Genomic DNA, 14,515 nt, shown 5'->3' on the forward strand with positions numbered 1-14,515 from the left:
TATGAATCAATTATTTATACTATATAAATATGGGTCAAAACGGGTTAAATGGATCAAATATTGGTCGACTCATTTTTGACCCGACCCGACCCACCCATTTGACGGGTCTTTCCAGCGAACGAAAATCAACATTCCGCGTCTCATCGAGCAGCTCCCTTGCTAGCCGGAATGAACATTGCAACTGAATGCCCTCAACGACGGATGTATCTCAACCAAGCCAAGAATATTTGCAGCCGTGGCTCGGCGTATCATAAGAGCATCATCTCGTCTTTCAACTTGACATTTGATTTACATGACTAAATCGAAAACGAGTACAGCTCATAGGTTGCCCGTTTACTCTGAACGTAATCTACATCTTGTGAGTACTGGGAAGAAACAGTATGGCTAATGATACATAAAGGAAAAAAGGCATTCTTTAGATAGCTAATGCAGTAGTGGGCGGCAGAAACCTGTAAACTAAACCCGGAATAGTTTTCACAGACTGATTGAAGAGCAAGTCCACAAGCTGGTGGTCAAAGACGAGTTCATCGAACCACGTTACTTAGCAAGCTGGTTGTCGAAGGCGAGCTCTGCTCACTTAGCCAAGAATCCTGAATTGAAACCGGGGAAGAGTCCTTCAACTCCTCCACTGAGCCCAGAGAATCGGCCGCCCTCGACGTCACAGCCAGACGTTGACTCGTGGGCTCTCTCTTCATCGACATGCCACCAAAGGACCTCTCGCTCCCGTTAAACGGTGAGGAACAAGAGGATGCCACTGAGGATGCTGCGAATAAGTGCTCTTCTAGCGGCGCCCACCCACTGAGCCTTATCTGCTCGAGTTCCTCAGCAACTTCTGTCATGGAAGGCCTCATGTCCTTGTGAAATGCGAGGCATCGAAAAGCCAGCTCGGCCACCTTATGGATGGAGGAGAGTGTCCATGCATCCCGTTGTGGGTCGAGGAACGGGTCAATGATATCATCCACGCAACCTCTGCCTATCCTATCAACAGCCAGTGCAGCCAAGTTCACCTCGCTGTGGGGTCGGGAGAAGTCCACCACTTTTAGTGCGGTTAAGATTTCCACAAGGACCACCCCAAAACTGTAGACGTCACTCTTGTCGGACAGATGGAAATTTTGATGATATTGAGGATCGAGGTACCCTGGAGTCCCTTGTGGGGCAGTAGAGATGTGGGAATCCCCAGTCTCCGTCATTCCCAGCCTGGAAAGGCCAAAATCTGCTACTTTGGATCTATATTGGTAATCCAAGAGTATGTTGCTAGACTTGATGTCTCTATGATAGATGGGTGGGTTCACAGCTGAATGGAGATAGGCAATGGCACGAGCAGTTTCAGCCGCGATGGTGAGCCTTGTCGTCCAAGGAAGTCCTTTCCCTCTCTCTCTTTGTAAATGCTGAGACAATGTTCCATTTGGCATGTACTCGTAAACAAGGATCTGTTCGCCCTGCTCAATGCAGCAACCCAAGAGACGGACAAGATTGGGATGACTCACGGACGATAGGAGCTTGATTTCATTCAAGACTTGGTCAATGCTATCTGTGTCCCTATGCCGGATCTTCTTAATAGCGACCCACTCGTCATTGTGGATATTTCCAGCATAGACTGTGCCGTAGGCCCCAGTACCCAGCCTCTGTCCCTCAGAGAATCCATTGGTGGATCTTTCGATGTCTTTGTACTGGTATAAGGGAAGACTGGAGTTGCCGGCTGCGTCGCGGAGAAGGCGCTTCGCACTTATCTGGTTGCGCTGAGTAGTGGACCGGCGATGGGCAAAGAAACAGATAACAGCAAGAGTAGCCATTAAGGAAGCTCCAGCAGTAAGCCCTAAAACACCAAATGAATGTGGACAACATCAGTACACTTATCTTTACTCAATAAAGAACTGTCACCACACCTATCCTCCCAACAACACAGAAAAACCAGAGAGAGAGAGAGAGATGATCCTGTGTGGCAAACAGATGAAATATAGGCTTATTTTTCATCTATCTAGTTTCTTTCCTTCCTTGCTCTGCCCCAGATATTCCTTCGATTAATTGATAACATAGACTCTTTGTTCATTTGTCTCTATCAACTGATGTCTGAAGTGACATAATAGAAGCACTAGTACAGTCTAACCATAAAGGGGTGAAGACTACTCACCTCCAATGAGTATGCCAATTCTTCTACTTCTTCCACAGGGCCTGAAGAAGTAGTTTGAAGTGCCACAACTTGAAGCTACAGATAACAAAGGAATGAAACTGAGCGTTCCAATTTCATAATGCAGAATGACAATGTTAATCATTCCAGAAATCAATTTCACTTTTGAAGAAAGAGTACAAGTTAGACAATATTTTTCACACAACATTAGTATAAAAAAACATGTATACATCTAGAAGAAGCTTGCAACTGAAGCCAATATTGAATTGAGCCAAATGTAGAGTTTCCTTGGTTTCTTATTTTAAGAAAAGGATTCGCCAGAAATGACCAGTCCACTGACCTAGTGATATAATATGCCAAGTCATGCTAACTGCTTCATCATGTTTGATGAAAATGAAAAGCTCTTTTAACTTAGGCCGAAAGGAATAAAATGTGACTACTCTGATTACTCTGAAACCACTCAAGGCTTAACTGTTTACTTTGTCAGCAAAAATTTTAATTCTGTGCCAATCTCCTTATCACTCTCTCTCCCTTCCCTTTTTACTCTAATGAGCTAATGCTCCTCTGGTTTCCTCAGTCAGGAAGCCATACTGTTTGTTATGGCAAATATAGGGAATTGCAGCCAATGCTGCCTAATCCTTAATATGTATATATATATATGGACTGTTTTCTGACATATCATAGGAAAAAGGGTCATTCCGCATCTATAAACATATAGCAGAGTGTTGGTCCATCGATCAGCTCAAATTGTAGATCTTCTTGTCTGGTCAAGTGACCTCCTGCACCCCATGTATTTGAGGGAAAAAAAAGAAGTATCTTTTTTCCAGTAGGCAGTACCACGTTCACATCCTTGAATTATGCCCCCATGATCTAGCAGTCATCTTTTATCTTGCCCACAGTTCTTAGTTAATGCAGATGCAAAGTCAATGCTGATCATGTCGATCATGTAAAGAACCCAAAAATCACATAATGGAAAAGTTGATCAAATATGTAGACAGGTCAGAGCTCCAAGATTTAGAATCTTTTCCCTAATAAAGCCCATGTTCCAGTCAAAAGTGAAGCTTCAGAGATTCAGAGGCTGCTTTCAAATTAAAGAAGAGAACAATCATCCTAACAAGAAAACTCAAAAAAGTAGAAAAGAAAAAGATCATCTAGATTAATTGACAATTCTCATTCTTTATTATTTACCAATCTTGCCCTTTTATTGACCAAAGAAAGGACATCCCTGTATCCCATTGGATGACAGTTGAATCTTTCTTTTTCCTGCCTTCCCATTTGTCCTCATTAAAAGAAACTTAGACCCCAAGCAGAAAACAAGAGATGAAACAAAGAAAAGGCCGTTTGATAAACAAGAGGGGAGATTTCACGTGGTCAGCCAACTTTTGGGTCTTTCACACTTAAAGACATGAACTAACTTAGCAGTTAAGACTTGACGATTTACAATGCATCTGAATAGGTCCCTCAATTCGAACTTTTTTTGCCCCGTGCAATCTATCAGCATATCATGTAATAATTTTAATCTCTTTTGAAGTTTGAAGAGAAGAAAATAACAAGAAACATAACAATTAGCATTACCCCAGTCCCAGATGACCCTACTTTGCAAGTATTCTGTAATAGTAAAAAGGGTGTATTATCTACAATGGTTATGTATGTACGCATGCTCCAATGAGTTGTTGACTCACCTCTCCGGCAACCTTCACCATGGACGAAGCCATCACCTTCAAAACCATGATCACACTTACATCTGAACCCTTTACCACCATCAACAAGAGAAACTCTCACGCAAGTCGCATTTTTTGTGCAATTACATGACCCATTGAGCCACCATCCCAACTCCAGAGCTTGAAACTCGAAGGAGTTCTTCTCCGGGTCAACAGCAGCAATGGAGGAGAACAAGAACTCACAACCCGTGTGATTCAAACTGCCATACTCAATCAAATCAACCCCCTCCTTACTCTCTTTCGAGTAACAGGTTATGTTTTCTCCTCGGCAGGTCTCGTTCTGGAATCGGTTTTTCACAAAACTTGTTGGCACGAGGCATCCACTCAAATGGGCTCCTTCACATTTCCGGAATAGAAATCCATTTGTCCAAGTGGGTGCATAATTTTTGCCAAAAAGAGACTGAATTGATGCGACTCGGCGGTTGCATTTCGCTGGGAGGTCGACGATTATGCTATATGTGGTCAAGTTCAGGACTCGAAAGCCCCCGACTTTGATCTCGGAGTTGTCAGCGCAGCCGAGCCGAATTTCGCAATCGCTGGAGAATCCAAATGGGTAATTCACACGCTTGACAGATGTTCCAGTTCCACATGATCGGTTGCAATTCGCGGGATTACGAGCTTCTGCTAGAGAGATGATCGAGACTGTGGTGATTATTGCAAGAATTGCTTGTTGGAAAGCCATACTCGACTGGAAATGGACTGAGCTGAACTGGGTTGATGGTATTTTGAGTAATCATCAGCTTTCTGCAACCAAAGATAAAAAAACAAAAAGGTGGGAACTGTTTGATCACGAAAGAGTGATGAGAAAATTCAAGGAATCTTCTACGGAAGACGTAGCAAAAGCCGTTGATACATGGCTGCAATTTGTCGAGAAATTAAAAGCTCAATCTTCTGTACCGTTGGGAACCATCTATCTCCATAAATGCTCCTAGAACACAGAGAGAGAGAGAGAGAGAGACAGAGAGAGAGTGTCTATTTTTATCCTTTAATTCGATCAGGGACGCAATGAATGATTTCCCATCTTGGAGGGAAATAGAACCAGTCAACTTGAGCTTGTTCAAAACAAAAGAGAGAAGGAAAAAGAGAACGATTTTGTGAACATACCTCTAAAGCTTCTTACTTCAGATTGGAAAGGCTCAAGACTGGAGCTTTGTAGCTGGCTGCTCCCCGCGGTTGAAATCTGAAAAATCTGATATTTGAATTCTTGAAATCTCTGGTCTCAGCTCGGTCTCCCTTTCTCGTGCTCGATCAAAAAGCTCAAAAACCCGAAAGGAAAGCAAGAAAAGAAAAAGCCTTCACTACGAGATTCTCTCTCTCTCTCTCTCTCTCCAAAGACACACACCCACGAGAGCCTGGAGCGGCCCAACGTTAAAAAAACCACCTTTTTCTAGAAGAAGAAGGACAGACGTCCGAGACGGACATCATCGTCCATGTGAGCGACAGGGTTCGGTCATCCACGAGGGAGTGGAGCAGGGGCAATACGTGAATGTGAAGGTGGGTGTTGAAAGCGACGGGCGAGCGCTGGAGAAATTATAAATGGGTTGACCGGGGAGAGGGAGGAGAAAAAAACAAAGGTGGAGGAGGTGGTGCGTGGACAGCAGCCTCGCCACCTATCTTTTGATCCTCCATGATTCGACCGAGGTGGGGAGGTTGAAGATACACCGCGTACACAACTTTTCTTTTTGCCCTCCCTTCTTCTTCCATTGTTTTTGTTTGGGTGTGGAGCATTATATTCCCCTTTTTGCTGGCATTGGATCTGGGATCATATAATGGGAAGGAATATGACAAGCCACATTTAACATGGCTGTCTTATTCAAATCTCATTCGAAAATTGATGTGATGTACTAAATCAATAAGTGAAAATCTTCTTTTCTAAGTAGGAACTCTTTTTTTAAGCTAAAGATTAGGCTAAAGATTAGGGGGGAAAAGAGATACCCAACTCTAGCGGTTTCATTTGGACATCAAAGATAATGATCTCACGCCCTTTATGGAATGTTCGATTTGAGTTATTAATACTCCGCACCATCCATGACCAAAAAGTCCAAGTTGACAAATCTATCATTGTAACCCTATTAAGATATTAGTTGCTAAAAAGTCTCCTTATGTGAAGTATGTCATAGCTAGCCGGTGCAACATGAGGTGTTTAGAGGTTTTTTTACAACTTGAATCAAACTCGAGAGCTCATAGAGAATGGTGGTATTGAAAGTAAGAACTTAGGTTGTATTTTTTGTGGGAGTCAGTATGGGTCTCATGGTCTTGATATGTAATTGCTTGGCGTAGCAAAATTACTTTAGAAACATTAAGTTTGAATATTGGGAAAATGCAAAAAGGTTAGGGTGCGCAATCAAATCGGTTTTACTCAAAAATCGGATTGAACCACCTAAAAAATAGGTCTAACAACTGTGGGAACCAATCCGGGAACAAGTTCTTAATAAATACCCACTTGAGAACCGGATTGTATAATCTTATTTTACAATCGTTTCGAAATTGATTTTTTTAGCTAAAAAACCATAATCATAATTTCTTTTTCCCCTAAATTCTAACCTCAACAGTCATTCGTCCTTTATCGAATCTCCTCACCAATCTTTCCTCTTCCCATAATATTTTTTGGATGAATAGGTAATGGAGATTTATATTTATATTTTATATTATGTGTTTGAACTTTTTATTGTTTATAATTTTATATGACTACATGTTCATCTTACGAATTATTGTTTTTGGCGGATAGGGATTGTTGTTCATCTTTTACTTTGAATCGTTTTATTACTCATGATCTTATTTGATTTTGCTTTAAAAAATGAACCAAAAAAAGGAAAAAAAAAAGGGTTCTTAGGTAGACCCTGAAATCGGATAAAAAAAACAAGGTAAGTTCTAGAATTGGTTCCATACAAACATGATAGGTTTCACGGTTCAAAAATTAGGAACGGGTTATAATAGGATAGGTTCCAAGCCGGAACCTACCTACTTTAAAACAATTAATTTTAGTTCTTCTTTGTAGGGGTGGTTAGTGAGTTTCCAACTATGATATTGGTGAGTTTCAAATATTATTGGTAAAAATGGAAATATTGATTAGATTCTTCCCAAACTACAAACTTCCATTATTCATCAACTTCTATTTTTTGTAACTTACTGACCTTTAAAGTTTATAGCCATTATATGAGATTATAACCTTAAAACTACATTTGATAGTCATGATAAAATTCAAGATAGAATAAAATTTATCCTACGTTTGGTGCATGTTCAAGATAGGATAAAGTCGAATATAAATGAAATATAGACTGGATAAAATTATCTAATGAGGGAAGTTGGATAAAAATGGATAAGATTTCTAATATCCATAATATGAAACTTTTCTTCAGACAAAAAATTTCTTAAATTATCAAATTAAAGTTATATTTCAATATAAATAATATTTGAATTCTAATATAAGAAATTCAAAATAACAAAATAAAAAAATATTTTTTAATTAGTCTTATTTTTATTTATATTTGAATTTAATTCTATCTTATTAGTACAATTTTCTATTTAATAAAATTTTATTAGAGAATGATGGGAGGAGAAGAAAGAAATAAAAAAGAAATTAATTAAAAAAAGAGAAAAATAATAAAATAAAATAAAATAAAAATAAAGTAAACAAGAGTGTTATGAGAGATTTTTACCTTTTTTTTGTTTCTAAATTTGTGATTCATATAGACATTTATATCAAATAATATATATAATATGATGTGAATATATCCGACTTTATTATGTCAATTATCAAGCAGTAAATATGATATAGTAAAATTCTTTGGATTTTATTTTCTACCACATCCAATCATATCATGATTAAAAATCCGGAAGACCAAACATAGACTTGGTCTTTTGGAAGAAAAACAGTAAAATGGTTTAAGTTGACTACACCAGTTGCATTTGTTTTCCCAGCCAATTAATTTGTTTTGTTTATGAACAAGAAAAAGAAAACTTTGTTTTGCTTTTTTCGAGTCTTCTTCTCCAACGTTTGTTTTGGTGAATTGAAACTGAAAACGTGGTTTTGACCAAATAGCTTATTATCACATTTGTGTTAAAATCATTGACTTATACTTAATCAGTTATATAATTAATTGGGTGTGTGAAATCGGGTAATATCAGATCATATTTCCAGTAATTTGTAGGCTGTTAACTTAACTTTGATTACCAATATGGTAGTAAAATAAGAGGAGGAAAATTGATTAAACCTTATAACTGATATATTCATCTTTTAATTTTGGTAGTTGAACTAGTAATTTCTGAAATAGAAACATCTTGCAATATTCTTCCCTATTTGTTATGGATCAATGAATTCATCGAAATTTAGATTCTATAAAGTATTCTTTTTCATTCAAATTTTTTTTGAGATCTGAATATCCTATTTTACCTTTTATGACCAATGTATTTGCCTTTTAATCTTTTTTGATCCATGCATCACATTGACACGAAGTCGTCTGAAGTTCCAAAGCAAGTGGGCAGGTTCAAAATTTGGCAAAATAATGTTGAGAACAATGCCATGTAAAAGACTTTTCAAATTGTCACATATTTGATTAGCATCGATAGAAAATGAATTGTTCATGCAAGCAGCCTTTGTCCATCGATGTTTCTCGAATTCATTCAAAGAAACCAAAAAAGAAAAAAAGAAAAATCATACCTTCCCATGTAAAGTGCAAGAAGAAAAACAAAATAAAATTTTAATAAGGTTTTGTAAACGCGTCATTTTCAAAAGTCCGAAGAATATTCAAAAAAATGACTGAGCAAATATATGGTTAATTAAACCGACGCTCATCACCAAGAATTAGATACAATGATGTATGAATACACCTCTGTAGATCAAAGATAAGCTCATACATTTGACTTCATTTTGCCGCATGGTGAAAAGAAAGCATTGGCTCGAATATGAATATCAAACATTGTGAGGACACGCAAAAGAAGTTCAAAATCTTTCTTCTAGAAGAGATGTGAAACGAAGCCTCTTAGAGGTATCTAGGTAGGAGCGAAATTGAAGCCGAAGACGGCGAAAGAAAACTGTACAGGCATGTGGAAAGGCCAAATTCGAAACTGATCCAAAAGAATTATTCTTACAAAATGAAAGGGAAAAAAAAAGGATAAGAAGCTAGAAACAAAATTGTCTAAGGTCGACTAGATCCAGCAGCATTCTTTGACAATTTTTCAGCAGAATAATTTATGTTGGCAAGGAGTGCAAGGAAAAATGAACAACATGGTCAAACTTTTTGGTAATGATATGGCCAACAGACATGCAAAGCCGGTGTCATCCCTGTCAATTAATATAATTACAGACATTATTATTACTGTTACTATAATTATTGTTATTATTATTGTCGTCGTCATGGCTGTTGTTAGGAAAAAAACAGATATTTTTGTTGAAAATTGCAGCAGTTTTTGACTTGTCGGTCCATGAGAAATACGAGAGTCAATTTCAATCGGCATCACGTACATGACACCAGCTTTTGGACAAGGTTTAAGCTCGGTGACCAAACTTAGATTTTTTTTGTATTGTTAGGCAGACATGCCGGTAATCACTGATAATCTGTATGATATTTTCATTTTCTTTATTGTTGTTAGGATAAAAGTGGCATAATCCTCTTCTTAAATGGGGATCGACGACGACTTCGATTTCTTTCCTATCTTATACTCCTTGAAATTCGCCATTTACTAAATGTATTAGCCAATTAATACCGGAAGATCTTCCAAACATATGAATGCTGAATCGCGTGGCGATTCAAGGAATTTACGAAATTTCAAGGAAATCAGTAAGCAATGTTCGTCGAAATGGCCTGCGCTTTCATACTTGACTCGGTCCATTGCAAGTCCCCAGTCAACCATGAAAATGCAGTCCAAATTCCGTGGAACTGTATCTCCTTGAAGAGGGGAAGATCTTGAAAAATAAAGTAGGAGCAATTCATGGGATCATCATTCGCATCCCCTTTCCATTTTCAAAATCTAGGCCCACCAAAGATCTAATCTTTTCAAAGTTCCTCGAAGACCACGCGATGGAACTAAGCATGGCCACATTTTCTCTAAAATTGATGCCACAACCTCCTTTGATTGATTGCCCTCCCATTACGCGTCCGTTGACGAATTTGTACCTTTTTTCAAGACCAAAGACATGGGTGGATTGTTATATAAAACATTATATTATCCAAAAAATCATAAATCTACTCTACCGTAACGATTTTAATCCCAAAAACTTTTCAATTTTGTTAATTGAATGTCAAACATTTCAATAATTTGGGCGAAGACTTTGAGCCTCCGATTGCGTCCAACCCGTGGTCTGGGTTCCGCCTTAGTCTTGTTCCTTGACCACGTCTTAGTGTCGTGTTTTTTCCTCTGCGATGTCTCGGCCATAAAGCTCGGTTTCTTGGCGTTCTTCCTATGTTGACAGCCTGTGTGCAAAACGAAATCCAGATCAATCCCACAGTTCACAGCCCGTGTGCAAAACGTGGAGACGAGGAGATGAGATGGTGAAACAAAATCGAGATCCAATCCGACAATTCATGGTTACAAGAGGGCAATTTTGCCTACCGACTCTGCTCATGACAATCGAAGACTTTAATTTCTGGTGGGCGAAAGCATGACACACGATGCGTGGACGTGGGTTCGGAAAGCCAAATGCAGAGATTGTTTAGAATGTTTCGTGTTAGTCATGATGATTGCTGAGACAGAATCATCTCGTCAAACGTTAAAGGACATCTTTTGCTTCATGTGGTGTCTGTCCGTGATTAGGTTTGTGGCCTATTTATGGATAGTCCGTGACTGCACAACGACTGAAAAGATGATTAGAACCCTTGTTTCTCCTAATGCAATAATGTCATGGGTTATCGCCGAACTTTGACGGAATATTGAATGTGACCCCCTAAATTATTTGTTATTCAATTTAATATCTTTTTTTTTTTTTTTTTAAAATTTGAATTCAATGTGATCCTTTCCTTAATTTCTTTTTCTTTTTATTTTGTGTTAGATAAACATTTCATTCATTTCCACATATATACAATGGAGAGAATGCAGTCCGATCATAAACTAAGACAAATCCTAGATAAATCCAAAACAAAACAAATTCTAGATAAGAAAATGAATGATTGAAACAAGGTTAGTGGTCACAAGCAACAACAAAAAAAGAAAAGAATAAATTTGTGACTATTCGTTTTTAGTAATAAGCACACACCAAAATCTCCATCTATTGTTACGGATTTGCATTTTGGCAATGCGCGCCTAAATTAGTGTTCTCAACATCATTACCATTTAAAATAATAAGGTTGAACGTGTATAAAACCTGAGGGAAGCCAAACCCTAAATCATACACATTAGTACCTCAATCTCTGCTATAGAAATCTTCCCAAAAATGAGGGAAACTTCTAAATCTAGACTTGATTAGAAAAGAAAAACTCCTCAAAACTAGAGGAAAATAAGAAATAGAGAACGTAAAATCAAATAAATAAATAAATAAATAATCTAGCTCAAGCCCTCATTTCTATAGAGGTTAAAGAAGAAAGTTGTGTGAAGATGAGAGGGAAAAAAGAGACCCCTAGATAGGAGGGGATCCTTTCCCTAAGCTGACTCACAGTTGACTAATAGATATTGTCAATGTCCAATCGGATAGGCTAGATGCTTTCACATCCTCGTTGAAGGAGCCCTCTTCCATTACGATTTTTTTTTTTTTTTTTTTAATCTTGTTTTGTTTTCTCTTTTTTTCTTTCATCTCATCCTTCGTTCTCAATTGCGCTGTAATGCCACCCCAACTATGCTCTTATGTCACCTTTGTGCAACCGTCTTCAACACCATCTTTGCACGACGAGCCATCGGCCTCCATCGCCTCATCACCTTTGCTTTCGGGAGTAGACCATCGCCACCCCGTCACACACCTCCCAACATCCATCCATCCATCCATCCTCTCTCTCTCTAATCAACATGTTTATGATGGTACATGTGACTTTCGTCAGAAGAAGGCATAAGGGATATTGCCCTTAGTTTCTCTCATTACTTAATCGTTAAAACTACACACATTTTGCATTTTTCAAAGCACCCCAATCACACGTTCTTCCAAAAAATGAAACTAGACCTGATTATGAGACTAGCCGGGTGGAGTGCCAAGCCTATATATAAGGCCTCGGCTGGCTTGCTAGTTGCTCCCCATGAAAACAGAAGCACGAGGTTTTCTTCATAAACATAAAACGGATGGAGTTGGGCGGGCCTGACAGGCCCAAAGTGGGAGGGCCCGAGCCCGAACAGGAAAATGCTTGTTCAAGCCCGCACCAGCCTAGTGGGCCTGAACGGGCCTAGCGGGCCGAGAGGCCTCGATCGCTCGGCCGACGGCGTCGTTTCCGCGCGTTTCCCCTCCGCGCTCGCCCCTCTTGAAGTTCTGAGGTGAAGCCAGGAAGGAAAACCCTAAACCCTAGAATCCATGCCGGCCGGTGCCTCTTTGAGAATCCGTCGGAATCATCACCGTCTCGTTCATCACCGAGCATCGAACTCCTCGTGATTCTCAGGTACTCGATGCAATCTTCTTCTTATTAATTGCTGATTAATTAGTAAAAAAACAAAGGTAATCGGAGTAGCTTTTCAGCCTGAATTGCGATTGCTGTAGTTTGTCAATCGTCGAGCTTGGTGTCCTGATGCGTGTTGCTCGTCATTGTTCGATCATGGGGTTGTCTTGTCCATGTAAAGTTCGAGTCTTTTTTTTTTTTTTTAATTTTATTTATGGTGACGAGTCCGATTGAATCCATTCTTGCAGAATCGTGACGACAAGGAGGCATTTGTCTGGGATAAATTCTTGTTTTTATTTAAAGGGAGACAAGAGGAAGCTTGTGCGAGAGTCGGTTTTTTTTCTTTTCTTTCTTTTCTCGGGGTTTATGTCGGAGATGGAAGAGAATGACTCCGATGCTCCGGAGGAGCTCACGGTTGAACAGGTTTGAACTTCTTTACGGTGACCATTTCTTTGGGTTGATTTGGGGCTGAATTGATTTGCAAATAGCAATGTGACATTGTTTCATTTTTTCTATTTCCAGGGCTTTCATCAGGATGAGGAGATAAGGAAGATCCAGAAAGACAATAAGGCCAGGTACATGAGGCACAGAAGTTCTAGCACGAGGATTAAAGATATCATATATTGGCTTTTTTCTATTTTGAAGATATGAATGGGGTTTCTATGTCTTGAAATGCCTCCATTTACATTAGTGATCACATTAGATACAAACTGTGCAATAGTTCTAAGCTTAGAGGAAATGGTGACTTGAAACGCTTGTATGTGTCTTAAACTGGTTTCCCTGTGGAAAAGTCATCTACGCATTGTAGTTACTTGAAAGAGGAGTGGCGACTCGAGTAAAATGTGCCTATATACTAGGTTTTGTTTCTATTCTTCTCTGGATGTGTTGACTCACCGCATCATCTATGATGGGCTTTTTCCATGTAGAGTTACTCGTGAAGGAAAAGAACGCCGAAGACTGTGGGCTCAGAGGAAGACACCTAGACCTTCTAAAAAGCCCAAGGATGGCCAAGAAATTGCAGAAAATGGAATTGAGGAGGATGGCAATGAGTCTCCAGAAAGGAGAGGAATGCTTCCGAATGAGATTGTCAACCTGCTTGCTGCGCGTGAGAAGTATGATATCTTTATGTTCCTTAAATTTTAACTGTAAGTTCTCTATCTTTGGACGTTGTGTATGACCTATTAGAATATCATTCATCTGCAGGCAAGTTTTCTTGTCGGACTCGGAGGATGAAAGGGCTGAAACCAAGCCTATTTCACGAAAGAAGAAAGTTAAAGGATCAGGGTAAAACCTTCATCTATCAGGCAAACTTTCTTTCTGCATTGCGCTGCCTCTCAAGTTGCTGTATAAAATTTGTTGAATTCCGTTATACAGGTCAGGACCAATTATTTTAAAGGAGATACCTCCCCCTCAGTGCTTACAGAGCTCCCTGGAGTTCTTGAAGAAAAGGAAGATGCAGGTTTCGAGGTCATCCTCCGTTTTGAACAACCCAAACCAAGCCTTACGGTATCTTTCTAATTCCGGTGTGTTAAGCAAGAAATGAATATGCTCTCCAATTTTTTTTTGTAATTTTTGGTTGGAATAGAACTAGGGAGAACTCATGTGATGATAGGTTATTGGGAGTTATCCTCAGTGTTGAGGCCATAGCAGAGAGATTTTTGATTGGACGTGCTGTGTCATAGTTGTTCCTTGACCATCCCTGTTCCCCTCTTTTCAAATTCTTAAATGTTGAAGTTGTTTAATAACCATATCGAGCCAGAATACCTGCCTTTTCAGCATTTGACAGTATCCGGCTGTTTGTTATGTACTCGACACTCTGTTCAAATGAATGATTAGAATAGCAGTTGATGTGTAACAAAGGGGATTACTATTGTTCAGGTGGGTTTGGTTTGCGATAGAACAGTGAACTATAGCAATTCGAAGTGATATGAGTAAAGTTAAGCATGGTGGTCATTGTGATGGCATTGGATGGTGAGGAAGTAGGCAGAGTGGCCATTGTCATCGCGTAAATAGTACGGACATCGACACACAACACAACGCTGATATATTTTTTATAAAAAAAAAAAAAAATAGAGAATTTTGATATCTGAGAGACGTATTAAATTATTTTTATGATTATTTGAATCAAATTAATTTGATTCAAATTTACAAATAAT

At 39.0% G+C, this 14,515-nt stretch overlaps 2 protein-coding genes across 2 annotated transcripts; one reads left to right on the top strand and one right to left on the bottom strand.

Annotated features, from left to right (window-relative positions):
• Positions 1 to 224: 224 nt before the first annotated feature.
• LOC104457233 (wall-associated receptor kinase-like 14) lies at positions 225 to 5,452 on the bottom strand. The gene is made up of 4 exons (XM_010072170.3): positions 4,954 to 5,452; positions 3,811 to 4,593; positions 2,132 to 2,206; positions 225 to 1,816 (listed from the first exon to the last, which is right to left on the bottom strand). Exons 2-4 carry the CDS (start codon positions 4,529 to 4,531, stop codon positions 525 to 527), a joined length of 2,088 nt encoding a protein of 695 aa, XP_010070472.2. The 5' UTR covers positions 4,532 to 4,593; positions 4,954 to 5,452; the 3' UTR covers positions 225 to 524.
• A 6,757-nt stretch (positions 5,453 to 12,209) lies between these two features.
• LOC104457235 (hypothetical protein) lies at positions 12,210 to 14,218 on the top strand. The gene is made up of 6 exons (XM_010072171.3): positions 12,210 to 12,362; positions 12,608 to 12,782; positions 12,882 to 12,934; positions 13,286 to 13,471; positions 13,563 to 13,643; positions 13,734 to 14,218. Exons 2-6 carry the CDS (start codon positions 12,726 to 12,728, stop codon positions 13,900 to 13,902), a joined length of 546 nt encoding a protein of 181 aa, XP_010070473.1. The 5' UTR covers positions 12,210 to 12,362; positions 12,608 to 12,725; the 3' UTR covers positions 13,903 to 14,218.
• Positions 14,219 to 14,515: the final 297 nt, after the last annotated feature.

The sequence above is a fragment of the Eucalyptus grandis genome, chromosome 8 (assembly GCF_016545825.1).
Source record: "Eucalyptus grandis isolate ANBG69807.140 chromosome 8, ASM1654582v1, whole genome shotgun sequence".
Lineage (NCBI taxonomy): Eukaryota > Viridiplantae > Streptophyta > Magnoliopsida > Myrtales > Myrtaceae > Eucalyptus > Eucalyptus grandis.